The sequence below is a fragment of the Terrapene carolina genome, unplaced genomic scaffold, assembly GCF_002925995.2.
Source record: "Terrapene carolina triunguis isolate 2854851 unplaced genomic scaffold, T_m_triunguis-2.0 Scaffold69, whole genome shotgun sequence".
NCBI classification, from domain to species: Eukaryota; Metazoa; Chordata; order Testudines; family Emydidae; genus Terrapene; species Terrapene triunguis.
The window spans coordinates 42,466,196-42,493,511 of record NW_020664420.1 but is presented as its reverse complement, the minus strand read 5'-3'; the positions used below and the strand labels follow the sequence as shown (position 1 = coordinate 42,493,511).

Here is a 27,316-nt window from a genome sequence, read left to right as displayed (position 1 = left end):
TTCACACTGCCAAAACTCTCATTCAAATTCTCATCATCTCATGCCTTGGCTACTGCAACCTCCTCCTCTCTGGCCTTGATGTCTGCAACCTATCACCACTCAAATCCATTCCAAATGCTGCTGTTAAGATCATCTTGCTGGCTTGTCACTCTGACTGTATCCTCTCTCCATTGGCTCCCTCTCTTCCACTGCATCAAATGCAACCTTGTGCTGTGCCTACTACCATGGGGACCTGACCTGGTTGAAGCCTGTGTTACTAAATGTTAAATGAGTACAAATTAATTTATGAAAGCCAAAAAGAAGAGTAAAAGTTATTCTGTCCTTTTACTCCTCACATACCATGAGATCACCCCTGACATTTTGACAGAGCACTATATTAGATGCAATATTAGATGAGCAAGAAAGATGATATAAAGCAGAAACTATTCTTACCTTCTTTGAAACAGTTATACATTTATAAAATTATGATCTATTGAGAAAGTGATTTTAAAGTATTCCTATTACTCTGAAGTTAAAAACATGATTTTTTTGTCTCATGGAATTTTATACTATTGCTCTGGGAATACTTGGGGACTATTTTTATTTAGTATAAAATAGGCATAAGTTAATTTATAGCAGGTTTATGATATGTACTGTGTATGCAGTTATGAATTTCCACTGTCTGTTTTTTAAAAATCCTTACATAAGGGAGCCAAACTGACAGTCAGAGACCAAAATCCTACTTATCCACAGAACATGTAGAGCTCAGACAGTGACACTGCAGCCTATCCCATACTTCGATATCATTGGGCCTCAACTAAAGGACCCATTTCTAGGGATAGGATGACAGTTAAGTTTCCATAACCTCGCAGTCCTTGATCTTTGAGAGACCAGCAGGAGTTTTAAATGTGATGTGTTGGTGTGTTTTTTTTGTTTTGTTTGTTTGGTGATATGAGAACTTGACCACAAGAAACTGGAAAGAGATTACCAAGTCACTTCACCTGTCAAACTGTTGGTCACTGAACAGATCAGATGGTTATGACTTTGACCCTCTATCTACTTTAACTGAATTTAAAATAGTGACTCTGAAGTGAAAGCTCCTATTCCCATGTTTCCCAAGAAATTTAATTTTAGAAATAAAAGCCATTTAAATTAAGTAGATTACAGGAAAGGCACCCTTGCATTCCCACTGACCAAAATTGAGAAATGTACTATTCTCAAATTATTTTTAGACTTTTCTATGGAATGTCTCTGTCTGAAGCAGACTTAAGAGAGTGATAATCCATTAATACCTGCATTATTGGGTATTGCTGTAGTATTTTGAGAAGGGTTTCACCTGCAGGACCACTTCCTCTTGATTTAAAAAAAAATGCAGATTATAGCTCATTAAATATTTTTGGAGATGGGGCAAGGGGAAAAGCATTGGTTTACCATTTTAATGCCATGAATATATAGTAGTAATATATATATTAGTAGTGTTGTAGCTTTGGTCCCAGGATATGAGAGATACAAAGCAGGTGAGGTAATACCTTTTATTGGACCTTCTGTTGGTGGGAGACAAATTTTTGTCTCTTCCAGCAACAGAAGTTGGTCCAATAAAAGAGAGTGCCTCACCCACCTTGTATGTCTCATTAAATATATTGACACTGGTAAAGCAGTTGGTACTGTCATGAAATCCTAACATAAGAACAGCCATACTGCGTCAGACCAAAGGTCCAACAGTGGCCAATGCCAGATGCTTCAGAGGGAATGAACAGAACAGGTAATCATCAAGTGATCCTTTCCTTTTTGTCCATTCCCAGCTTCTGGCAAACAGAGGCTAGGGACACCATCCCTGCCCATCCTGGTTAATAGCCACTGATGGACCTATCCTCCATGAGTTTATCTAGTTCTTTTTTTGAACTCTGTTATAGTCCTGGCCTTCACAACATCCTCTGGCAAAGAGTTCCACAGGTTGATTGTGTGTTGTGTGAAGAAATACTTCCTTTTATTTGTTTTAAACCTGCTGCCTAGTAATTCTCATGTGGTGACCCCTAATTCTTGTGTTATGAGAAGGATTAAATAACACTTCCTTATTTACTTTCTCCACACCAGTCATGATTGTATAGATCTCTATCATATCCCCCCTTTGTCATCTCTTTTCCAAGCTGATAAGTCCCAGTCTTAATCTCTTTTCATATGGAAGCCGATCCATGCCCCTGATAATTTTTGTTGCCCTTTTCTGAACCTTTTCCAATTCCAATATCTCTCTTTTGAGATGGGGCGACCACATCTGCACGCAGAATTCAAGATGTGGGCATACCATGGATTTATGTAGGGGCAATATGATATTTTCTGAACCTAAAAAGAAAACTAATTCATGTTGCCTAGGATAGGAGCACTGTCATGGGTAAAAACTGTAACATAAAGAGTGACGATATAGAGTAGTTTATCAGTTGGAAGTGTCTAGTGGGTTACTATGGGGATAAGCATTAGGACCAGTCCTGTCAACATTTTTTATGATCTGGAAGAGGTTAAAAACATCACGTTAATGGAAACTGGCGATGATATTAATTGGTGAAAGTTATGAACACCAATCATGACAAAGTAGGTTTCAGAGTAGCAGCCGTGTTAGTCTGTATCCGCAAAAAGAACAGGAGTACTTGTGGCACCTTAGAGACTAACGTTTATTTGAGCATAAGCTTTCATGGGCTACAGCCCACTTCTTCAGATGCATAGAATGGAACATATATTGAGGAGATATATGCAAATACAGAGACCATGAAAAGGTGGGAGTTGTCTTACCAACTCTGAGAGGCCAATTAAGTAAGAGAAAAAACGTTTGAAGTGATAATCAAGATAGCCCAGTACAGACAGTTTGATAAGAAGTGTGAGGAATACTTACATGGGGAGATAGATTCAATGTTTGTAATGGCTCAGCCATTCCCAGTCTCTATTCAAGCCTAAATTGATTGTATCTAGTTTGCATATCAATTCAAGTTCAGCAGTTTCTTGTTGGAGTCTGTTTTTGAAGCTTTTCTGTTGCAAAATTGCCACCCTCTTTCCCTTCCCCCTTTCTGATTTTTTTTTATATATATATATATATATATATACTGTAATTCCTTAAGGGTCAGGGAACAATGCCATCTTTTATGTTTGGAAAGTGTCTAGCACACTATAGGCATTGCTAGAAATAAATAAATTCAACTTGTAACAGTTTACATTTTTCTAAGGCAAAGTAATCCAACCACAAATGCGTCATGGCAGGGAAAAATCTAGAAGCAGTAATGCTAAAAGAGACTTAAGGGGTGATAATGAGCAGCAAATGTAGCAATGTGATATCCTTTAAAACCAGCCATTTGTAGTTTTGAGCTGCATATACAAATGCAGAACTTAAAAAGAGCAGGGAGCGAGTACTCCTATACAGCTCTGGTGTAAGTGCACTTGCAATGTTGTGTTTAGTTCTGGGCGCCAAATTTCTGTAACTGGAGGATGCACAAAGAAGAGCAATACAAATTAGAAGTACTGATTTAGGAAGGAGGATGATGTATATTTTAGCTATGGTTATAACAATGCAAATATTTTGAAAGCTGTAAATACCAAAGAAGAAAAGGGATTATTTAGGGTGATACATGGGTGACTTATTCCATTTCTCTTTCCATGCTCTTGTGAAAGAGAGTGCTTCATTTTATTTTTTTCTTGTTACTGATAGTTGTTATGATTTTGCAGGTTAAAGCTTGAAACTCTTACAGATAAAGATCTTGGTATGCCAGGCTTTGAAAATATTGACGGAGACCTTTCTGCCATGCGGCCTCTGGAGGTGTTTGTCCAATTGGAGAAAAACCAAATAAATGAGACTGAGCCAGATGAATTTCCTCTTATTTCCAGCCAGGCTAGTGGAAGTGAACTACCAGGTAGTCAACCTCAGCCTATTACAGCACAAGCAATCATGGAGGAAGATGAATTAAAAATAGATGAATATGATAGCGACTGAGTGCAACAAAATGTCAGTACCATTGGTCTAACATTGTTTAACAGAATTTTTTTTATTTTGTGGTAAAAGATTCTTCCTTGACTAGATTGTAACAAAAGCATCAATGATGTATTAGTGGGCCAATTCTATAGTAATTCTACCTTAATATTCCTGTGACTAATCCCATGAGTATGCTACAGGCCTAAGCCCAGTGTGTACTGGGGTAGTATCAAGGTGCCAGGTTTCCTTAACTTCCCTTGATGTTGCAGTATGGAGCCCTAAGTGTGTGTACTTAATCAAAGGTGTTGCTCCCTGCCTGTCCTGAGCCATCAAAGTAACCTATCTTTAAACAACATTAAAATTCTAAATGATGAGCTGAAATATTTGAAAGAAAAGTAATGGTGAATAGTAAATCACATTTTTATTTTTTTACTTTTTAATTTAATCTTGCAGTTTCTGGGTGTACCTTGTATACTTTTTGTCAGCATTTGGAGGTTTTATTAAATCTCACATACTGTTGAAAACATTTACTATTGTTTGGAAACCTTTTGCGGGAAGAAAGAATAACATGTAAATTGTAAAAAAGTTAGTTCAGTATTGATGTAAATAATCTCTTACTATTACTTGTTAAAATTTTGTACTTCTTTGTCCAGATAGATATTTTATGTATGTTTATAAACAGATGCATATGTTGTATAGTAGATTTTAGATTTTTTTGAGATATTTGCATAATTTCTCAAGGAATACATAATTTAAAATTAAAGTGCTTTGTACTCTTTAGGAAATCAATAGTTTATTGTGAAGACATTTTTTTTCCTCTAAAAGACATCTAAATTTAGATATACTTTGCAGAAGGTGTCTGTTAAATAAATAAATTCCTGTGGTACTGATAAAGGATGAGATTATAGGAATGTAAGTATTCTCCATGAATAGACCATAAAATAGCATATGTAGGTAAAAACTTTGTATATCCTTAGTATGGCAGTAAAGAATAGAGTTGTTCAATCTGTTCTTACACTGAAATTTCATTTGGCTATCCCTATAATCTTAACAGTAGCCTAATCCTGCTGTCCATACTCAGTGGAAGTTGTGCCTGAGTCAGGACTACAGGATCAGGCTCACTTGAAGTGTGGCAAAGTTTCAGCTACAGCAATAAACACAGAGCATATCCAAGAGCATGTATTCACTTATGATGTTCAAAGGCTTACCATGGTCTGTCTTTGCCAAATCATAGAAAATGAAAGTTTTCAATCAGCAACTAGAAATCAGCTGTACTTCACCCCTTCTCTAAGTGTTATGGCTAGCTTTAAATAGTGGAAAACACTGTCTATTTTTATCTTAAAAAATAGGAAAACAGGACTGAGTCTATTATATGACAGTTGTCTCCTTTTCTATTTAAATAGAAACCTATAGCTCTTCAGAATGTAAGCAAACTTGTCAGTAGCGTAATGACCATGAATGTAGTAGTCTATTACATCATTAGTACTACACTATGTTTCTATGGGCAGGGACACGAGCTACTAGCACCTAGTGGTGATGTTTTGCTCCGTAGTAACTTGAAGGCGGAGGAGTGCTGCTGCTGAAACTCAAGCCAGTAGCGGCTATTGGCCACTCAATCTTCCCTCTCAGCTCTTCCCCGCTCGCAAGGTATACCCCGTCCCACCCCTTTAAATGGCCGTAAACATCTTTCTTTCACCTGGCCGCTAGGCAAAGGAGCCTGGAGTTAGCTGGCTGCCCGGGGTAAGGCACGGCTCAGGCAGGCTCCCTGGCCTCGCCCGCCCCTTAGCAGTTGGGATTTGCTGCCCTAGGCTGGCGTGACGACGGGTCCGTAGGTCTCTCGCTGCAGCGGCAGCCCGGCAGGGGGAGCGGCCCCGCCTGCCCCGGGAGCAGAGCGCTGCCGTTCAGCGTAAGTTAGCGTGTCCGCCCCGAGGGCAAATGGCGCAGGGACTGGCCAGGTCGAGCAGGGCGCAGGTGCCCGCGAGGCCCGGGCTGGAGGCGGGGCCGGCAGGTGAGTTCCCGGGGCGGGGCCGGAGGGGACGTGCGGCTGCCTGAATTCCGGGGCCGGGGGCGGGAGCGGCTCGGGCGGCGGCGAGCGACCCAGGCGAGCGCGGATCCAAGCGGAGTGCGGCGCCCTGTCCAGCGCGGAGCGGCCCTACCCACCCGCGCGGCTGGGCGTCGTGCGCCAGTACCTTGCGGGGAGCTGAGAAGTTGCTGGCGGGACGCGGAGGCTTGCGGTGAGCGGGGCGGCCCTTTGTCTGGCCCGGGGGAGAGGAGAGGAGAGGAGGGCAGGGCAGGGGTGGAGGGTGTCGGGAGCCGGGGATCCGTAGGACGGCGGGGGCCGCTCTCTGCAGATCCAGTTGCAGAAGCGGGGCCCAAGAGCCCCCTGCTCCCCTTTCCTGGGACTTGGTGAAACAGCGGCCAGAGAAGTGCTCCGTGCCTCTGCGCGTCACTTGATGGAGACGGGCTCGGTATAAAATCCCTTGAGTTTAGTTTATAGGCAATTAAAAAAATTCCCCACACTTCGCTCTTAGACTTTGTATTGTCAATGTGAAATGGCTGCTGCGGTCATTGTTAGTTTCTCTGCGTTACCTTCACTGTAACACCCGAGGATAAAATATGAAGCATGATTGTTTCCAGATGGAATGGGTTTATTTTTTTTTTAAGTGTTGACTTTTCTTTGAAGAATACAACCCCACCAAAACTGGTGCAAGCTCCTCCAGGAATTATTTTTATTTTTGGCTTGTTCAATGCTGAGCCTGTTGTTGGTATTTAACAATTTATTCTCTGATGTTTGTAGGAAATGCAAATAAAGTGGGAAGGGGATAACTTATAAATATTCATACAATTATCTAGGTGTTCCTAGAACAGGAGATGGAATCACAAATGTCTTCCAGAAGTGCATTGTCGCAGCACAGATCAAGGCAGCATGGCAGATCTACACAATACGATGAAGTATATGTGGATTCCTCTTTTCTAGAAGATACAGCAAGTCCATCTCAAAGTTCACAAAATGCTGAACTGCTACTGAGTGCAGCTCGCTTGCCGCCACCACCGCCTCTCCCACTGCAACCACCTCTCGGCCCTGAATTTTACCCAAGTGATAGTGAAGAACCCTCTGATCTCAAACCAGTAAGACGGTTCATTCCAGACTCCTGGAAGAACTTCTTCAAAGGGAGAAGAGAAAATCCAGAATTGGATAAGCCAGTGTCAGATATAAAATACACTTCGGGTGGAGCTGAGTGTTCTCCACCAGCATCTCCAGTACAGCAAAATCACAAGTCAGCTGCTAGTTCCTATAAAGATCCATATGGAGGGTCAGGTGGAAGCTATAATTCACGCAAACAAGCTGAAGCCATGCTTACCCAAGATCCTTATGACTCCCTAGAACGACATACTCAAATGGCTCTAACTTACAGTGAGAAGGTGGAAGCTTATAATTTGAGATACTCCTACATGAAATCATGGGCAGGTTTACTCAGAATTCTGTGTGTTGTAGAGCTGCTTTTAGGTGCAGCTGTCTTTGCTTGTGTCACAGCCTATATACACAAAGATAATGAATGGTACAACATGTTTGGATACTCACAGCCATATGGTTTTACAGCAAACAGTATATATGGAGGCTATTATTATAGTGGTCCCAAAACCCCTTTTATACTTGTAGTAGCAGGCTTGGCTTGGGTAGTGACTATAGCGCTTCTAGTGCTTGGCATGTCAATGTACTATCGAACTATTCTTCTGGACTCAAATTGGTGGCCTTTAACTGAATTTGGAATTAATGTTGCATTATTCATTTTGTATATGGCTGCTGCGATAGTCTATGTGAATGATGCTAACCGAGGTGGACTCTGCTATTACCAATTATTTAAAACACCAATGAATGCATCATTTTGCCGCATAGAAGGGGGACAGACAGCAGCAATGATCTTTTTGTTTGTCACAGTGATTGTCTATCTTATTAGTACAGTAGTTAGCCTAAAGCTATGGAGACATGAAGGAGCAAGGAGGCATAGAGAATTAATGGAACAAGAGGTAAGTCAAAAACTATCAGATCAAACTGATTGCATCAATTTTCTTGTGTGCATTTAGAATGCGTGTTGCAAAGTGGGATGAAGTAATAAACATTGGGTTCCAGTTATCATTGTGCCTTGGGCTAACTGTCATGTTAGGCAAGTCGTCTTGGTACTAGTTTTCCCAACTATACAACAGGAATATTTACCCACTTCTGTAATATTCTGAGCTCACTAAAGGAAAGTGTCACATTGCAAGGTGCATTCCAGACCAGTGAGGGGTTGTGTCACTGCCTGCCCTCAGTGCTTAATTTGTAATGAAAGAGGTGCTGGGGCCCACGCAATTTCTTTTTACTTTCATAACGCTGTAGCAAGCCCAGAGGTGCCAGGGCAATGAACTGCCAAACCTAGAGGTGCAGCGAGCCATCCTGGCACAAATGAAGCACTACCTGCTCTGTAATCTTGGGTGCCTCACAATGCTTTGCTGCTCTAGTTCCCAGCTACAGCAACTCACAAATAGCCAGACAGCATGTAGGTCACACCCTGAGTGTCCATCAGCTCAGACCCCAGCAGCCGGTCAGCAACATCCGGTCACACTCGCTTCCACCAGCCTTAGTTATTACTTGCAGGTGACCCCAATACATTTCCAGTCCTGAATTTTCAGCTATTAAGTCTATTGCCCCTGTAAAGGGTCAACATTCAACAGTTTGATACTTTAACCGGAGTTACCAAACCGTTCAGTTTGAACACCGCACTGGATTAGTTTAGATTAAAAATAAAACAAGTTTATTTTAGTACAAAGAGAGAGATTTAAAGTGAGTATAAGGTATTAAAAGTATAAGGTAATAAAGTCAGAAATAGTTACAAGAGAAATAAAAATAAAATGCTTTCTAGTAGCTAAAACTTAACAAGCTAGACTTAGTTCAAAGTAAAAAGAACAGGAGTACTTATGGCACCTTAGAGACTAACAAATTTATTTGAGCATAAGCTTTTGTGGGCTAAAACCCACTTCATCGGATGCATCAGACTAACACGTCTGCTACTCTGAAATCTAACGATATAAGAAACTGATTTTGTGAAGTGTGCAAAATACCAGACCACCACTACTGAGTTGTCTATGCATTTTCAGCTTTCCTCACACTACTAATTCAGCACTGTGTTCTTGGCTCTGAGAAGCCAAAGCCAAGCCTAAGTATTTGTTACTTATATAATGACATTTCTCTGATATTTAGAGTAAGAAAGGTTGCCAGTTTTTTAAATACAGAAAGCTAGATAATTGAGTACTGCTTTTTACTGGTTTTCTACATTCTGGATATTGTGCATGAAACAAAAAAAACTTTAATGCATTAGTCCTTAAATTCTAAATCAGTTTTCAGGTCTCTTCCTGCAGGCCCTTTCTCATTAGTGTATTTCCACTCACATTGTATGCCTCGTAGCTCTTTTATTTAAAAAAAAAAAAAATCATAATTCTTGATTTTTAGTTATTTTAGCAATATTGGGCATAGGTGGAGTTGCTTAAGGCTTAAAAGGGGGAAAAAATCCACTGAAATAAAATATATTTTCATTATGCATCTTACAAATCTGCTATAAAGCATCATTCTATAACTGATAGAGTTCAGTACAAATTATATATGCATGCAGTATGAATATCATACAAATATTTTACTCTATGTTGTAGAGGCTCTAAATATAAGACTGCAAGATCCCTTATGCTCTGTTTCAACTATTTTGCAATTGCATTTGCAACATATTAGGAACATCCTTTATTATTAATTGCTTAATCTCATATCTGGTGGATGATAACGGAAAATCTGTTTTATTTTTGCTTTACCTATCAGCTAATGCATTCTAAGTGGGTTGTGCAAAACATGATCAAATTGAAACTAACATTTTATTAAAACTTATAAAAATCACTAAAATATCACATTCCACAAAATTCAGAGGATATACTTGAGCCACACCTAAATAGGATTCAGTTTTTGATTTTCCTTCTCTCACTAGGGAGGAAGAACAGTGGATTTCCTCCACTTTCTAATTTCAAACTTTAATTTTTCCTTTGTAACATTCTAACTTAATATCTCTTTCTCCTTCAAATACACAGTTTCACTCATGACTTGTCCTAATTTTAAATTAAATGAGTATCTGTATGATTGTCTCACAATATTCTAGTTAAATGATTAATTTTATATTATAAAAATCTGAAAAAATAAGTTTTACTGAAGTTTATATATAAAATGGTCAGATTATTCCCACTCACCCTCCAACATTCTTTTACTCTATTCACTTGAAAATATTCCTAAATAGATTATTTTTTATAGTGGTTAGTTTGACTGAGCTGAGTATGATGGAAAATTGTTGATGGCTCAGTTATTTCCCAAAACAGATTTAAAAAAAAAAAGAATGATTGCTGCCCCCAAAGTGTTCATGGGTTAATATCGGACAAAATATAAGAGAGTAACTAAAATGGTAGGGAGGAGATTGAAGTATCTTATCTAAAAGTAGTAACTGAAAGCCTGTTCTTTCCCATGGGTGTAATTCTTAAAGTTTTGTGTGTTTTGTTGTTTTTAAATAAAAGTCAAAAATGGCTCAGAACTAAACTGGATGGTAACAAACTGTGAATCCCAGTGATGGTTCAACCTGGTGATGAACAAAAAAAAACAACCTGTCAACCATGCTTGCAACTGTTTCTATCACTTCTCACTGACTCAGCAGACATCCTGGGCTGCAGAATGACAATCCTGGAATCTTCTTATAAGATACTCCAAATAAACTGGTGTAAATTGTTAGTATTTTTTGAATTACTGGCTTCCCTCTTTAAAAATTTATTTAAAACTAATGAACCATACTGCCATACATAGCTTTCCTGAAAATAATACATTTACTCATATTTAAACATTAATTGATCACAAATACCTTGTGTCGTATGACTTTTATGGGGTTTAGGATATTAAAGGTTTGTGCTTTTGCAGAATACATACACGCTTCAAACCTTTGTTAAACAATAAACTCTGTTGTGTTTTTTTTTTTTTTTTTTTAGATGAAAACACAATCTTTTCCACCAAAAAGGATGGTAAGAACCAAATTTATTCTCTCCTAATTTTCTGACTGATATTATTATAGGATGGAAAGAGGTAAAGTTTTCCAAAGCGCTGGCCAGAATAGGTTAATTCTCTGTGTCAGATTCTCACATTAGGTCTTAGCTCCTTAACACAAGACTGGTAGAACTTCACTATTTCTCAACCTTTTTTGGTCCTTGAGGGAAGTAGTGATCAGGTAGAACTCAAGTAATACCCCCTTTGGAGTATATCAGTGTTGCCTTCTGAATATTCTGGTTAACTTCCTTGACCATGGTAAAGAAAGGAACTCCCTGCAGGAACTAGCAGCACCCATTGTTCCAGCTCTCCTCTAGAGCCTAGTGATGCTGGTTCAGAACTCTAAATTCTAATTCTTTGCCTCAAGGCACCTGTGGTGCCTTTTTGTGTGTGTCTGTTAGTTTCTTGTTTTCAGCAGACTTAAGACCATTTGGTGTATCAGTGCTTGGTCTGTTACATTTTTGAATATGCTTGGGTTCAGTACTTCTTGGCACACGTTTCTCGTGTTGTTCTGGTGCTTCCCTTGACAGGTCAGGACTTGGTCCTCACCCTTGGTTTTTTGGCAAGTATGACAGTGAGGAAGAAAGACAGTTCAGTGTCTTCACATCTTGGCCACTTTGTAGGATGATACCCAATATCCAGGATTGATCACCATGTTTGTTTTGTACCTTGGAATCAACCATGATATGCAGGGTATAACTGCACATGTCATCTGACGAGCAAAGAAGTGTGGGAAGTGCCTCCAAACCCTTACTGAGGCACCCCAGAGAGAAAAGGCTAACCCGGAGCACTTTGAAGAGTAAATCCTTTACGCTGAATCCTGAGTTAACCAAGACTACTGTGCACTGGGATTCAGTGCCTTCACTGCTCAAACCCCTAGTTTACCAGTTTAAACTAAACCAGTTTAGTAAGACCAGGGCAGCTTTACCACAAAGTGCCTTATGTAGTCATCAGCAAAGCTTTGCCAAGTGTTGGGATCTTGGGAAATTAAAGTCAAGGGTATTGAGCTGTGTCTCATCAGATGAGGCAGAGTCTCTGAGCAAGTGGTTGAATAAGGAGACAATGAGAGAAACTCTGCTACTCTCTAGCATGTCTGAATTGAAGCCTTATACTTCAGATAGCTCCACACTGAGACTTCAGGATTTTCCCCTCTTGTGTACCCAAAGCAGAGAAGCCAGTAATTTTGGGTAACTGTATGTGCTTGGGGAAGCCCCAGAGCCCACAGTATCAATTTTGAGACATGCCTCTAACTGTGCATCAGCAAGGGCAGGATCTCTTGGTGCAGTCAGAACACTTTTTGCACTGAGGCAGATGCTCATGCCCAAAGAAACTCTGCCTTAGACACCAATGCCCACAGCACTTCTTGTGCAGGGGCTCCAATGGTACTGATGCTCCCAAGCATACTTAAGGCAATACTTCCCACACAACCTTAACTCTGCCCCCATAAAAACTGCGAACTTCACAGTGCCTTTCTCCTGCCTAACAGAATCTGCCAGTTTCTCTGTGGCCACCACAACACCAAATCAGGATTCTTATTCCTACACTCCAGCAGGACCCTCAGGGAATGGGAAAAATTGTTGCTGATTGACAGAGTTTAAATTAGACCCACTGAGCTACCTTTCTTCCTAGTTTTCTTGTTACACAATCACAATTAGTCTAGTAATACTTTAGGGGACTTCCTTAAACTTTCCAGTTCTTCATTCAAGTCACACAAGACTAATATTTCCAAGCCCCCAAAAGAATGATATATAAAGGAACTGGTATCGCTACTGGGGCAGATTTAAGGTGGTTGTGTTGTGTGTGAAATCTCACTTTGTATTTCTTTATGCAGTGGTGGTGTAGCCATGTTGGTCACACTATATTAGAGAGGCAAGGTGGGTTGGTCCAATAAAAGATAGTCACCAACTTTACACTTACCAATTTTCTAACTCATGCTTTGTTTTTCTCTCTAATATTACAGTTGCATTCAGGAAGGCACAGGAGAGAGACCTGCAACTTTAACTCCACACTAACAATTATTTTGTGTTTTTTATATTTATCATTTTTACTTTTAAAATTAGTATGAAAGTAAAGACAAACCAAGAGAAGAAGTCAATTACAGGCAATTTAAATCGGTGGAAATGAAACCTGAACTACTTAATGGCCACATACCATCAGGGCACATTCCTAAGCCTATAGTGATGCCAGACTACTTAGCGTGAGTGTTTTTGTAACTTTCCATTGTTTGTTTCATCAAAGAGGTGGTATTTTTTCTATTGGTTTATTTTAGTATCTAACAACTTTTTCATACTTCATACTCTACTGGTCTCCAATTTCTTAAAGACATTAATTTTAAATAAGAGAATGATGGCCTGTGGACATAGCATGTAAATATTTAATATAAATGCATAATTTAACAAATCAAAATTTTGTAATGGATTAAATAATTAAACTATCTAACAGAATAATTACCATGGGGATGAGGAAAGGACATAGTGATACGAAAATAATTCAGAGAAGAATAAATGTACAAGCATTTCTTTGAACTTTTCTAGAACCTCGAATACTTATTCTTCTTAAACAGTCTGACTGACAAAATCAGAATCAAACCTTAGCAAAGGAAATTTAGACATGAGTAAAATTCACAAAAAGTAATAGTCTTTGCAAGCTAATAGAACTCGATAGTTCCATAAGGACATGTTTCAAATAATGCTAATTTGCATAACACTTAACTCCGATTTCAAAGTCTTATGTATAACCTGCTGAAGTTTGCATGTGCTCCAAAAGCCACATTTACAGCTTTTTTGGAAAGTCATAACTCCAGCACTAATAATAATTTTTCTTATAGAAAATACCCAGCAATTCAGACAGACGATGAGCGAGATCGCTATAAAGCTGTGTTTAACGATCAGTTTGCTGAATATAAAGAGCTCTCTGCTGAAGTTCAGGTGGTCTTAAAAAAATTTGATGATTTGGATGCATTGATGAGCAAGCTGTCTCTTCATCCCGGAAACACACTAGTGAGTAGCTAACTAGATGCGTGTGTTTTTAAAAAAATAATTGCAAAACCTAACTAATTTATTTTCAAGAATTGAGCACAATCTTAGGGTATGTCTACACTACGAGGGTAATTCGATTTTACTTAAATCGAATATGTGGAATCGATATTGCAAAGTCGAACGTGTGTGTCCACACTAAGGACACACTAAGGACAGTAATTCGACTTTGTGAGTCCACACTAACGGGGCGAGCGTCGATATTGGAAGCGGTGCACTGTGGGCAGCTATCCCACAGTTCCCGCAGTCCCCGCTGCCCATCGGAATTCTGGGTCGAGCCGCCAATGCATTCTGGGTAAAAAAAATTTGTCGTCATCCGTCCGTCACTAACGCCCTCCCTCCCTCCATGAAAGCGCCGGCGGGAAATCAGTTCGCGCACTTTTCTGGTCAGTGACAGCGCGGACGCCACAGCACTGCGATCATGGATCACGCTGCGACCATCGCTGCACTTGTGGCCGTTCTCAACACCTCGCAGCTTATCATACACCTTTCCCTGAGGCAGATGCAGAGAAATCGGGCGAGGAGGCTACGGCACCGCCGTGAGAGCCTGAAGTCGGAGAGTGGCACAGAGCTGTCAGAAACCACGAGCCCCAGCGCCCAGGACATCACGGTGGCAATGGGGCATGTGGATTTTGTTGAACGGCGATTCTGGGCCCGGGAAACAAGCACGGACTGGTGGGACCGTATAGTGCTTCAGGTCTGGGATGAATCCCAGTGGCTGCGAAACTTTCGCATGCGGAAGGGGACTTTCCTCGAACTTTGTGAGTTGCTGTCCCCTGCCCTGAAGTGCAAGGACACCCGCATGCGAGCAGCCCTCACTGTCCAGAAGCGAGTGGCCATAGCCCTCTGGAAGCTTGCAACGCCGGACAGCTACCGGTCAGTCGCGAACCACTTTGGTGTGGGCAAATCTACCGTGGGGGTTGTTGTCATGCAAGTAGCCAAGGCAATCGTGAAGGTACTGCTCCCAAAGGTAGTGACCCTGGGAAACGCGCAGGTCATCATAGATGGCTTTGCCGCGATGGGATTCCCAAACTGCGGTGGGGCTATCGATGGGACTCACATCCCTATCCTGGGACCGGACCACCAGGCCAGCCAGTACATCAATAGAAAGGGCTACTTTTCAATGGTGCTGCAAGCACTGGTGGACCATCGGGGACGGTTTACAAACATCTACGTCGGATGGCCGGGCAAGGTTCATGACGCTCGCGTGTTCAGGAACTCTGGTCTGTTTAGACGGCTGCAGGAAGGTATTTACTTCCCAGACCACAAAATAACTCTTGGGGATGTGGAGATGCCTACAGTCATCCTCGGGGACCCAGCCTACCCGCTAATGCCCTGGCTCATGAAGCCCTATACTGGTGCCCTGGACACAGAAAAAGAACTGTTCAACTACCGGCTGAGCAAGTGCAGAATGGTAGTGGAGTGTGCTTTTGGCCGTCTCAAAGGGAGATGGAGAAGCTTACTGACTCGCTGTGATCTCAGTGAAACCAATATCCCCATCGTTATTGCAGCTTGCTGTGTGCTCCACAATCTGTGTGAGAGCAAGGGGGAGACCTTTATGGCGGGGTGGGAGGTTGAGGCAAATAGCCTGGCTGCTGATTACGTCCAGCCAGACAGCCGGGCCATTAGAAGATCCCAGCGGGACGCCCTGTGCATCCGGGAGGCTTTGAAAGCTAGGTTCCTGAGTGAGCAGGGCAACCAGTGACTTTTCAGTTTGTGGACAGAAAAGCTGAACCTGCCCCCGTTTCTTTACCCAGTTCATTTTGACTATCCTCTCCAGTTACATACCCCCTTCACCCCCTTCCCCTTCGCAAAAAATAAAATCATTTCGATTTTGTTAATGAACACCGTTGTCTGTGTTGCTGTTTTCGCGGGAATATTTTAAACCGGGGACGCAGACTGTGGCGGGGGGCGGGTTCAGTGTTCTGATGCAAATGATGCTTCTAAACTCCCGGAATGCCAGGCTCCGCACTGGTGGACTGGTTATTTCAATGGAGAACATGAAAAACACCTCCCAGACTGACCAGGGTAACCAGTGACTGCACTGTGTATGTGTCCTGATGCTGGACCTGACACCGCCTCTGTACCCTGCTAAAGGTCACTGTCCTGCCCAATTACCAAGCCCCTTCCCCCCCTCCAGACAGACTCTCCCTCAAAAGAACCTGACTGAAACAGTAATGGAGAGAAACAAACATTTTATTGCGAACCAGACATGAAACGTGGGGGGTGAAACTTGGACGGGGGCTTGTGTGAGGTGGGTAGGAAAGGACTTATGAAATTTTGGGGAATGTCAGCCTTCTAGTGCTAGAGCAGTCTGCAGGGGTTGACTGAAAGTTTTAACGGCCCTTGCCGCCCCTCCTTCTTTGGAGTTTGGGTGAGGGTGGTGTGGGACTTGGTGGCGGGTGAGGGCGGTTACAGATAGACTGCAGCGGGGCTCTGTCCTCCTGCCTCCGGTCTTGCAGAACATCCACAAGGCGCCGGAGCGTGTCCGTTTGCTCCCTCATTAGTCCAAGCAGCTTTTCAGTAGCCTGTTGGTCCTCCTGACGCCACCTCTCCTCCCGTTCCATGACTGCTCGGTGCATTTGTGACAAGTTCTCCCTCCACTGTGTCTGCTGGGCTGCCTGGGCTCGGGAGCATCCCATTAGTTCTGAGAACATGTCTTCACGCGTCTTCTTCTTCCTCCGCCTAATCTGCGCTAGCCTCTGGGAGTGTGCTGACAGGCTGGGTTGGGAGACAGTCGCAGATGTGTCTGTGTGAATTGTGAAAAGGGAGTGAATTCCTGAGACAGATAAATGAAATTGTATACAAAGAACCTAGTCTTTCTCTGTGAACAAGACCATGCACTGCACCTCTCACATGCGCACTCAGGACAAGGTCGAATTTTCGGCCGTCGCCTTCAGTGCCTGTGGACTTGCGGAGGTCTTGGAGTGATCTGAGAAGCGTGGCTGGAGACCTGAACTTCTGGAGCGGGCAATAATGGTAAGCCGCAGACTTGTGGCTGCTTAAAACTCCAGCAGTAGCACTGGCCTCCTTTCACATTGAAAGCAATGCCAGTCTCTGCTGCCAGCAATCAGGACAGCATCAACTCTGCCCCTGTCCCACCCCCTCGCGGCTGTCCCAGGGAAAGATCCCTGTATGCTGCCCCTCTCCCTCCACCGCGTGGCTGTAAAGCAGTCCCAATACTAACATTCCCCTCCCTAATTCAAAGCAGGGCGTCATGAGCGACATCACCCTTCTGAGGATCCCGGACACCCAGAGAGAACGCATGCTGCGGGAAAGCATGCAGAAACCGGGGCCGTATGCCGCCATGCTATGTCGGGCCATGATCCCAGAGTACTTGATTGTGGCGTGGAGGGGGCATGTCTGCTACCACGGAGGGCCCACTAAGATCGCCCTACCCCGGAACCTGATCAACAGGCTTGAGCTCTACCTCCACGAGACCTACGAGGAGTTCTCCTACGAGGATTTCTCGTCGATCCCCGGCCACATTGACCGGATTTTCGCGTAGGTGCACTGGGACTATGGAGTGGAGCGTCTTGGGCCTGGGAATCATGGAGTAACGGACATTGTGAAAATTTTTTAAAACACTTGGGACTAAATTGAGAAGAGCCTAAGACAGAGAAATCATGAAAACCCATTTGTTACCTTTGTAAATATTCCTGTTTTGTACCTGATTATTTTTTTACTAGTTTACAGAACTTTTATAAATGTACATTGTTAATAGTATAAATATTACCGTTCTGTTTTAAATAAATGTTTACATGTTTACAGCACTTACTGCTTGATCCTTCCCCTGATTCTGTGTCCGGGGTAAGGGATGGGGACGGTTGGTACGGGATCTCGGTAAGGGTGATGAAGAGCTCCTGGCTGTCGGGGAAATCAGCGGTGCCAGCGCTGTCGACTGCCTCGTCCTCCTCATCTCCTTCTTCATCTTCCCCGTCCGCTGTCATGTCCGACGAGGAACCGGCCGCGGACATGATCCCATCCTCGGAGTCCACGGTCAGGGGTGGGGTAGTGGTGGCGGCCGCTCCCAGGATGGAATGCAGTGCCTCGTAGAAACGGGATGTGTGGGGCTGGGATCCGGAGCGTCCGTTAGCCTCTTTGGTTTTTTGGTAGCCTTGTCTCAGCTCCTTGATTTTCACGCGGCACTGCGTTGCATCCCGGCTGTAGCCTCTCTCTGCCATGGCTTTGGAGATCTTCTCGTAGATCTTAGCATTCCTTCTTTTGGAGCGCAGCTCTGAAAGCACGGACTCATCGCCCCACACTGCGATGAGATCCAAGACTTCCCGATCAGTCCATGCTGGGGCCCTCTTTCTATTAGATTGCACGGCCATCTCTGCTGGAGAGCTCTGCATAGTTGCCACTGCTGCTGAGCTCCCCTCGATGTCCAAAGAGGAACTGAGATTCAAACTGCCCAGACAGGAAAATGAAAATGAATTCAAATTTTCCCGGGGGTGTGGCTGGTCAGAGCATCCGAGCTCGGACTGCTGTCCAGAGCGTCAACAGAGTGGTGCACTGTGGGATAGCTCCCGGAGCTATTACCGTCGATTTCCATCCACACCTAGCCTAATTCGATATGGCCATGTCGAATTTAGCGCTAATCCTCTCGTTGGGGAGGATTACAGAAATCGATTTAAAGAGAGCTTTATGTCGAACTAAATGGCTTCCTGGTGTGGACGGGTGCAGGGTTAATTCGATATAACGGCGCTAAAGTCGACATAAAAGCCTAGTGTAGACCAGGCCTTAAACAGCTAGACTGCCTATGGGAAGAGAGAGACCTTATAATGCTAAAGATGAACAAACAAGATGGACTTGATCTCCTGAAAACCTACCTTCATATTACAGAAATAGTGAAACACTTCATAACTAGCTTCTTCCCATATTTTCATCAGTTTTTATTTTAGTTATTTTCAGTTAGTTTCCATCTTAATTGAAAGTTTTGACTAATTTTAGTTGTTAGTGTTGACAAATTCAAACTAATGTTTTCAATGAAAACAAAAACTAAGATGCATCTCAGTTCACACTTTTGACAAGTCTGGGTAGAACTTATGGAAGAACACTAACAACAAACATAAGGTTTTTAAAATGCTTCACCCTTTTGTTTTAATAGGAACATGACAGAATTTCAAAAGTTCTGCAAGAATATAAAAAGAAGAAGAATGTGAGTATTTTCAGCTTTACATCCTAATATTAGTTTGCATCAAGGGTGTAGGCCCGGTGCTCCCGCCGGGGGGGCGGGGCACGAGCGGAGCGGGGCAAGCCCCTGCGCCCCAATCCCACTTCCTGGCAGGAGCGCCAGGCGAGGGGCAGGGCCGGCTCCAGGCACCAGCCCTCCAAGCATGTGCTTGGGGCGGCACCTGGAGGGGGGCCGCCCTCCCCCCGGTGCTCCGGCCGGCCGGGAAGAGCGGGGCCGCCCTCCCCCGGTGCTCCGGCCGGCCGGGAAGAGCGGGGCCGCGGCCGGGCTCGCCGCCCTCCCCGCTGCGCTCCCTGGCGGGGGGCGGCGGGAGGCTTTTTTGCCTGGGGCGGCAAAAAAGCCAGAGCCGGCCCTGGCGAGGGGTCAGAGTGGGTGGGGTCATGGGGGCGCCCATTTTTCTGGGGGCGTCCAATTGGCTGGGGGTCCTGGGCACGCCCCCTTGGCCCAGTGGCTAATCTGCCAATGGGTGGAGGGCGGGCAAGTGAGCATGCAGTCCAGCAGCAGCAGAGGAATTCTCCAAAAAGGTAGGCCTGCCGTTGGGGGAGCCAGGCCCAGTGTGGGGCGGTGTAGATGGGAGCTGTTGCCGCTGGTGAACGGCGTCTCCTCCCGGAACTAGGTGCACACCTAGGGCCCGGGGTCCTAGCCAGAGTGTCCATCGCGCTCTCTCCCCCCCCCCCCCCCTCCGCAAGGCTGGCTGGAGGGGGGGCGAGGCAGCCCCGTGCCCTCCTGTCCCTCCGCCCCCGGTCATTGCCGCCCACCCGAAGTTGGGGCCTACCCAAGTGTCCCGTCCTGGCTACACCACTGTTATTGTGCAATAATAATCCAATGGGTGGTTAAGAGGATGTAAGTCAGTGGTGGGGAACCTGCAGTCCGCGGGCTGCATGTTGCCCATCAGGATAATCTGCTGGCAGGCCGCGAGACAGTGTTTACATTGACCGTCCACAAGCATGGCCGCTCGCAGCTCCCAGTTCATGGCCACTGGGAGCTGCTGGCGGCCGTGCCTGTGGATGGTCAATGTAAACACTGTCTCGCGGCCCACCAGTGGATTACCGTGACAGGCCGCAGGTTGCCCACCACTGATGTAAGTAGACAAAAGCAGCTTTAACAGTATGCACAATCTGTTAGTTAAGGGTATGCCAGGCCTTTGCATGTTGGGAAGCTGTTACAATGTTCTATGTACCTGTCACATAAAATGCTGGACACTTGAGAAAGTAGGTAAAGTTTGTTGCCCAACCCATTACAATTTCATGTTGGTTGCATCTTGTGATAGCACTAAATATATAAACTAGATTTAAAAAGAAACAGTTGACTTTCTTAGGCTAAAATGTTTTTCTGTTTGACAGTAGGTCCCATCTATTAATGGCTTGCCTTGAGAACGCTTGCTAACATTGGTTCCAAAAAAATAACTGAACAATCCATTTTCCATCCACACATGCAACAAAAAGCCAACATTCTTTGTCAGTGATAAAACAATGTGGTACATATGCTTAATCTTGAAAGGAAGTCTCTCCATTTTCTTTTTAATCAAAATATTTTTTTTGGGGGGTGGAATATATATTAGTTGCAGAATAACTATTGCTGGAATCCAGAAGGGGTTTTACTTTATTGCTATTAAGGTAGGTTGGTGTGTGTATGTGTGTAATTATTTGCATTCCAGTAAAAACTTGGCAATATAATCTCTTGATTTGTACCTTTTGGGTTTTTTTACTCAATGCAAATTGAGGGTTCATATTAGTCTGTTTTCACTGTTTTGTCATTTGTTTTGTATATTTATTTATTTATTTTTGGTTAAAGATCACCAGATACAAACCATCAGAACACAAATATATAACTGAAACAGGGCAGCACAACATATTTATTTAAAATACAAATAAAATTGCATTACTTTACTAAATGGCTAAAATACATCAAAACCACAGCCCCTTTTCCACCCACCAAGAAAGCGGGAAAAGGGCAGGTTAAAGAAATTGTGTTCAAGGAAGAACAGCATGTGTTTGGAGGGCATGAACCCATATGCATATGTGCTGTCCTCAGCCAACTGCATTATTGATTGTTCTTGGAGGAAACTGAAAGATACATTGTATTAATATGAGTTGTTGATTTGCTTGTATATTTCCTGCAGGATCCTACATTTCTGGAGAAAAAGGAACGTTGTGAATACCTAAAGAACAAACTTTCTCACATAAAACAAAGAATTCAGGACTACGATAAAGTTATGAATTGGAACATACAGACATAGTATCACTCTAACTTTATGTGGAAGCTACTTAGTATTTTGAAATAGAAATTATTTTTAAATATTTATCTTCAAAATTTATTAGCTTCCTAATGTGAAACCAATTGCTTCCTCAATCAATGCCTGTATGTAGTCTATTTAAATCTTGTGCGTTTCTGACAGGTTTTGTATGCAATCATATTTTAAATGCAATATAACAAATAAGTTAACAAGCTATTTTATGGCATCTATATTAATTGTATGCTTTATTAATAGATAAATGCCTAAGTCTGTCCCTTTTTATGTAATCATAGGTATGGTATTTTTACTCATCTGTTCTCCCTTTCTTCTGTCTCTCTCTTTAAATGTGTGCACCCTTTCCACCAGATCTGGTTCTTCTAGATCTAGTCAAGAATCTGTGCAGTAGTACTGTAACAACCTCAGATAATGACTTGGTGTATTTCCTGTATAGTTAGAGCCTTGCAAATCTGCAGATATCCACAGACCATGTTTGCGGATTGGATGCAGATACAAATTTTGTATCTGTGCAGGGCTCTACATATGGTATTGGAAATAACTGGGCTGTTTTTTATGTCCCTGATTCAGCAGAGTATTTAAGCACTTCAGTTCAAATAAATGAAACTGTTCATTTATGTCCTTATATGCTCTGCAGAATCAGAGCCACTTGTTAGTCCTTGCCCACTTTTTTTTCCCCATTCTGAGGATTGTTGCTTTCTATGGGGTAAACCCACAGATTTCTCAGAATCCACTGAGTGGTATCTGCCGGACAGGAAGGAGAGAAATGTGGTACAAGCCTCCTTACTGTTTGAGCCTGAATATTTATTTATTTCTTATATCTTTGTCTTTTCTCATGCAGAAGTTCTAAAGAAAGCAGTTGAAGTTTTGCCTGAATAAGGACTGCAGAACAGGTCCTATATTAGCAACCATAGCATAGCTTAATTCTGACCTCTGCCTTGCAGAGGTGAGGTAACTTATTCACATTCCTAAACCATAATAATATGGGAATGAAGAGATTATTGAACTCATGTCCAGGCTCAGCTAGTGCTGCTATGGAACTAACACTCTCTACAAACCTCCCCTGGGTGACGTAGGTAGAACTGCATGTGTTAAATTAAGGGAAGAGAACACCCAGAGGAACATGACTTTCTTGTTTGAGAAAACTGGAGAGAGTAGCTGATGCAGGTAATTGTAAACACTAGGAGTCAAATGAATGTACACAGTAAATTTTAAACTTAATTCTCGGTATAAAACCTCCCAAAAAAGTTACGGTATATAAACCATAAGCATGTGATGTAAATCCAAGTGAAATGTTGTTCACTGATGAGACACAAGCCTCTGGAGATTTAACGTACCTTTATACTAAACCTTACAATGTGGCTTGAACTTGTAAATCTATTTTGTATCACAGTTGTAAATACTTACAAACTTATGAAAATAATGTCATCTTATATGAGTTTTATCTTTGTATGAACTTTTTTTACTAATTAAAATACACTAAAATTGTTAGTCATTTTCTCATTGGTAGTAGCCTCTTCACTGAACAGTTTTCTAGAACCAATGTGTCACTGGACATTTTGTTCTGAAATATGTTGTTTAAATGTCCAAAACAATACATAAACATAATACTTGTAGTCTTGCTATAAGTGGTTGGAGCCAATTGTGTTTGTTAGGATTACATCATGGCTTTTATTAAGGGTCTTTTTTACTGGAACTTTCCATGCTTGGTCTCATTTTAGAAGGGATTATATCTCCAAGCTATAATCCTTTATTAACTATGGTAGCTTTCCAAGTGTAGAGGAGAGGTATGTTCATAGCTCCTAGTGTAAGGCTGTGGTGTTTCCATGTGACCTTACACTGCTGTTCTACAGCACTGCAAGTATCTAACTCAAAGCCACTTCTAGCTTTCCCCCTTCTTTTTAAAAGAAAAGGGGAATACTTAAAGTGAAAAGAATTACGTCACTAATATCAGTGATGGGTTTCAGTACTCAAGATATGGAATTGGGATTGTTGACTTCCCAGCCTGCTGTTAACTTGGTCACATTGCTTATCCCATATATTTATGAGAGCTTTATTGTGCTACACACTTAAAAAGATAACCAGAAATAAAAATGTACATACCATATGACCAAATGAATGTTAGTTCAAGAATCTAAACTCAGGTTCTGACAGCTGGGAATTTAAACTGTAAATCTAAGTTTACAAAACATACATGTATGTTTCTAGGTATATCGTAGGTAATCACTTGTTAGTTTTAACGGCTGGTCTTAAATGTGTGCCCATCCAAATAACCAGTAAATCTATAAAATACTTATCAAAAGGTTCATATGACCTAGATTTAACATTCTTGGGGTACTATGAATTGAGCCCTGTGAATTTTTTTTTATATATAATTTTTCATTTTATTTTTGGGGAATGTGGTGGTGTTTTTGTTTTATCCCTTGGGGAATAGGGTGCCAGGTCCTGCTCCCAGGGGGTCGGGGGCCCTGGAGGGGGGATTGCAGAGTGAACCCATCCCACACTTGCGTTGCAGTGGCAGCTCCTGTCCCACAGGTCTGGGCCTGGCTGCCTGCTGTAGGTGCTGTGACCTGGCATCATGATGCCAGAAGGATGGCTGGGCCAAATTTGAATGAGAGGCATTGTGATCTGGTGTATAGGGTCACAGTGCCACTCTCAAATTTTGGCCCCAAAGGACAGATGCCACTGGTTTGGGGTGAGATTTTTGTTCTATTTCGTTTTGTTGTTCATTTTATTTTGTGGTGTTTTGCAATTAAAAACGTGAGGCTTTAACTATGAAGCATGGCTCTGGAATTTACACACACACATTTGACTTTCACATGTTTATGTTCTTTACTATGTAGAAAGCTTCACTTGTTAAAATGTGGGTCTGGTCTGTTCTGTTCTTTCTTGTGGATGGTCACCAGTCTTGTAAGCTCCCCGGGTCTGGGTAGTGACCATTCAATATTATAACTTTGCGTCTCTCAGGCACACCCCCAGATGCCGACCCTGTCTGGATTTAACTGTTGTTGCCTTTCAATGTTAATGTAAAAGTAATCCACGACTGCTGCATGATTTCCTCCCTTCTGTAACAGAACTTGTGCTGCTTGTGTATATATGGCAAAGTTCTATTTCCATTGTGTTAATATCAGGATGAAAAAGCTGCATTTCATAAATGCTTCTTAACACTTTCTGGACCATATATTCCAGTACAAGTCTAATTCCAGTATTTACAGAATGTACTTAAGGTTTGTCTCATGGGGCAATTATTCTGATGTTAGTTTTAAATTACAGATTAATCTGCTGCATGAGCAGTTTTGCACACCTGATATGCTGTTTTTCATATAATTACTCTTGGGAAAATAGATCTAGAAATTACTGGGTTCTTTATCAAGAGGTCACATGATATGAGAGAGAAAGAAAAGCCTCAGATATAGGAGAAATTCTTTAGGACAATGATGCAACTACACTACATTGCTAAACTAGAACTGAGGGTGCACTATATGTAATGAATAGATTGCTCACACTGTAAGACATCACGTGTTAGTTCCCATTCCTTTTAATAATCTGCTCTTTTACTATGATTCATGGCTTGGGTGAAAAAACTCTGCTCATAACTAATTGTTAAATAGACACATGTATAGAAAGCATGCTCTTCCATAATACAGTGGAAACTTATTAAATGTGTTTTACTCCTCTTAGCAGCTATTTATTTAGAAGCCTGTGCTACTTTACAAAATGGTCTGTATGGTAGAAGGTGAAAATACTCAAGTCTATTCCTTTAACAAATACTTAAGTGTGAACTCTCATGTGAAGTAGTTATGAAAATTTTATTTTTGTTTAATCTGAATGTGGCCCTTATGTCAGCTTTACAAGTTTGAAGTTCTTTACCCATGGCTGAGTTGTAGCTTAGCAGTAGCAATTTGTGCTATCAGTGTGTTTTGGCAGGATTTACTGCTAGGATGTGAGGGTAGCAGAGTCTCTGTATTCACTCAGGGCTTGTCCACACTTAAAACAGTGCAGTGGTGCAGCTCCCCTCCCCTGCGATGCAGTAGCTAGGTCAACAGGAGAATCATTGGGGGTGTGGATTTTTGTACTTATACTGACCTAATTTCCTAGTGTAGACCAGGCCTCAGTTTCTGCTGGATTTGCCAACTATTTACTTTTAGGGCACGTCTACATTTGCAAAGTTACAGCGCTGGCAGTTACAGCGCGGCTCAGAGAGCGCCAAAGGAAAAGTGCTGTTGTGTGTTCACACTGACAACTGCCTGCGCAATAGCGTGTTCACACTTGTGGCGCTATTCAGAGCAGTGCACTCTGCACCGCTTTCTCTTTTGCCACTAAGACTTGTGGGAAGGCGGAAGGCGTCGCGGGGCATCCTAGGTCCTGTCCCAATGCCCCGTGATGCATTGCTTCGCATCCCAGCAGTCTCTGTGCTTCCGTCCTTTGGCGCCATCTTTCAACAGTTTGTGTACTGCGCGCCCTGCCCTGCCTCTTTCGGTCTGCAGGAATTGATCCTGAGCTGTTGACCAGTATGCTGCTTGCACTGACCAACACGTCACGAGTGGCAGTGGAGTTATTCCTTAAACTACAAAGGCAAGAGGAGTGCGACATTGATCTTGCCACACATACTAGCTACGACACAAGATTGCTTGTGGCATTCACAGAGGTGCTGACAACAGTGGAACACGGCTTTTGGGCTCAGGAAACAAGCACTGAGTGGTGGGATCACATCATGATGCACGTCTGGGATGACGAGCAGTGGCTGCAGAACTTTTGCATGAGAAAAGCCACATTCATGGGACTCTGTGATGAGCTCACCCTAGCCCTGCGGCGCAAGGACACAAGAATGAGAGCTGCCCTGTTGCTGGAGAAGCATGTGGTGATTGCACTGTGGAAGCTGGCTACTCCAGACTGCTACCGATCGGTCGCTAACCAGTTCAGATTGGGAAAGTCGACCGTTGGAGTCGTGTTGATGGAAGTGTGCAGGACCATTAATCGCATCCTGCTCCGGGAGACCGTGGCTCTGGGAAACATGCTTGACTTTGTGGATGGCTTTGCACAAATGGGCTTCCCTAACTGCGGAGGGGCGCTCGGCACGCACATGCCAATTCTGGCACCAGCCCATCTAGCCACAGAGTACATTAATCACAAGGGGTATTTCTCAATGGTTCTCCAGGTGCTTGTGGATCACCATGGGTGTTCCACAGACATTAACGCAGGCTGGTCCAGAAAGGTGCATGACACATGTATCTTTCAAAAAACTGGCCTGTTCAAGAAACTGCAAGCAGGGACTTTCTTCCCTGACCAGAAGATCACCGTAGGGGAAGTTGAAATGCCCATCGTGATGCTGGGAGACCCCACCTACCCCTTAATGCCATGGCTCATGAAGCCATACATGGGGCAACTTGACAGCAGCAAGGAGTGGTTCAACAACAGGCTGAGCAAGTGCAGAATGACTGTGAAGTGTGCATTTGTCCATTTAAAAGCCCGCTGTATGGGAAGTTGGACATGGCCGATGACAATATTACTATGCTTATAGCCTCATGCTGTACACTCCATAATATTTGTGAAGGGAATGGTGAAAGCTTCACGCAGGGCTGGACTGCAGAGCTCAGTGCCTGGAGACTAAGTTTGAACAGCCCGAGACCAGGGCTATTAGAGGGGCACAGTGCGTGGCCATAAGGATCAGGGATGCTTTGAAGCAGCAATTTGAAGCTGAAAGCCACTAGTAGCTGTTGCTATGCTTGGGATTGCAGTGCTTGTAATGCTAGGAGGTGATTGATGCAAGAAGGGGCCTTAACATAATTGTATGTTGCTTTACAGT

At 42.9% G+C, this 27,316-nt stretch overlaps 2 protein-coding genes across 4 annotated transcripts in view; both read left to right on the top strand.

Moving 5' to 3' along the window:
- Positions 1 to 4,798, top strand: part of RAD17 (RAD17 checkpoint clamp loader component) — a 34,952-nt gene extending 30,154 nt beyond the window's left edge. Inside the window, exon 17 of the mRNA XM_024218183.3 lies at positions 3,688 to 4,798. Coding sequence (XP_024073951.1) covers positions 3,688 to 3,952 — 265 coding nt within the window. The 3' untranslated portion in view covers positions 3,953 to 4,798. The remainder of the gene's footprint in view (positions 1 to 3,687) is intronic.
- A 1,065-nt stretch (positions 4,799 to 5,863) lies between these two features.
- MARVELD2 (MARVEL domain containing 2) lies at positions 5,864 to 23,001 on the top strand. 3 transcript variants are annotated; one of them, XM_024218496.3, is made up of 7 exons: positions 5,864 to 5,939; positions 6,785 to 7,960; positions 10,976 to 11,008; positions 13,091 to 13,227; positions 13,858 to 14,029; positions 19,176 to 19,226; positions 21,382 to 23,001. In XM_024218496.3, exons 2-7 carry the CDS (start codon positions 6,803 to 6,805, stop codon positions 21,496 to 21,498), a joined length of 1,668 nt encoding a protein of 555 aa, XP_024074264.1. In that variant the 5' UTR covers positions 5,864 to 5,939; positions 6,785 to 6,802; the 3' UTR covers positions 21,499 to 23,001. The 3 variants fall into 3 exon arrangements, with proteins under 3 accessions (XP_024074264.1, XP_024074413.1, XP_024074336.1); XM_024218568.2 differs by lacking the exon at positions 5,864 to 5,939 and adding an exon at positions 6,044 to 6,165; XM_024218645.3 differs by lacking the exon at positions 10,976 to 11,008.
- The last annotated feature ends 4,315 nt before the right edge of the window (positions 23,002 to 27,316 follow it).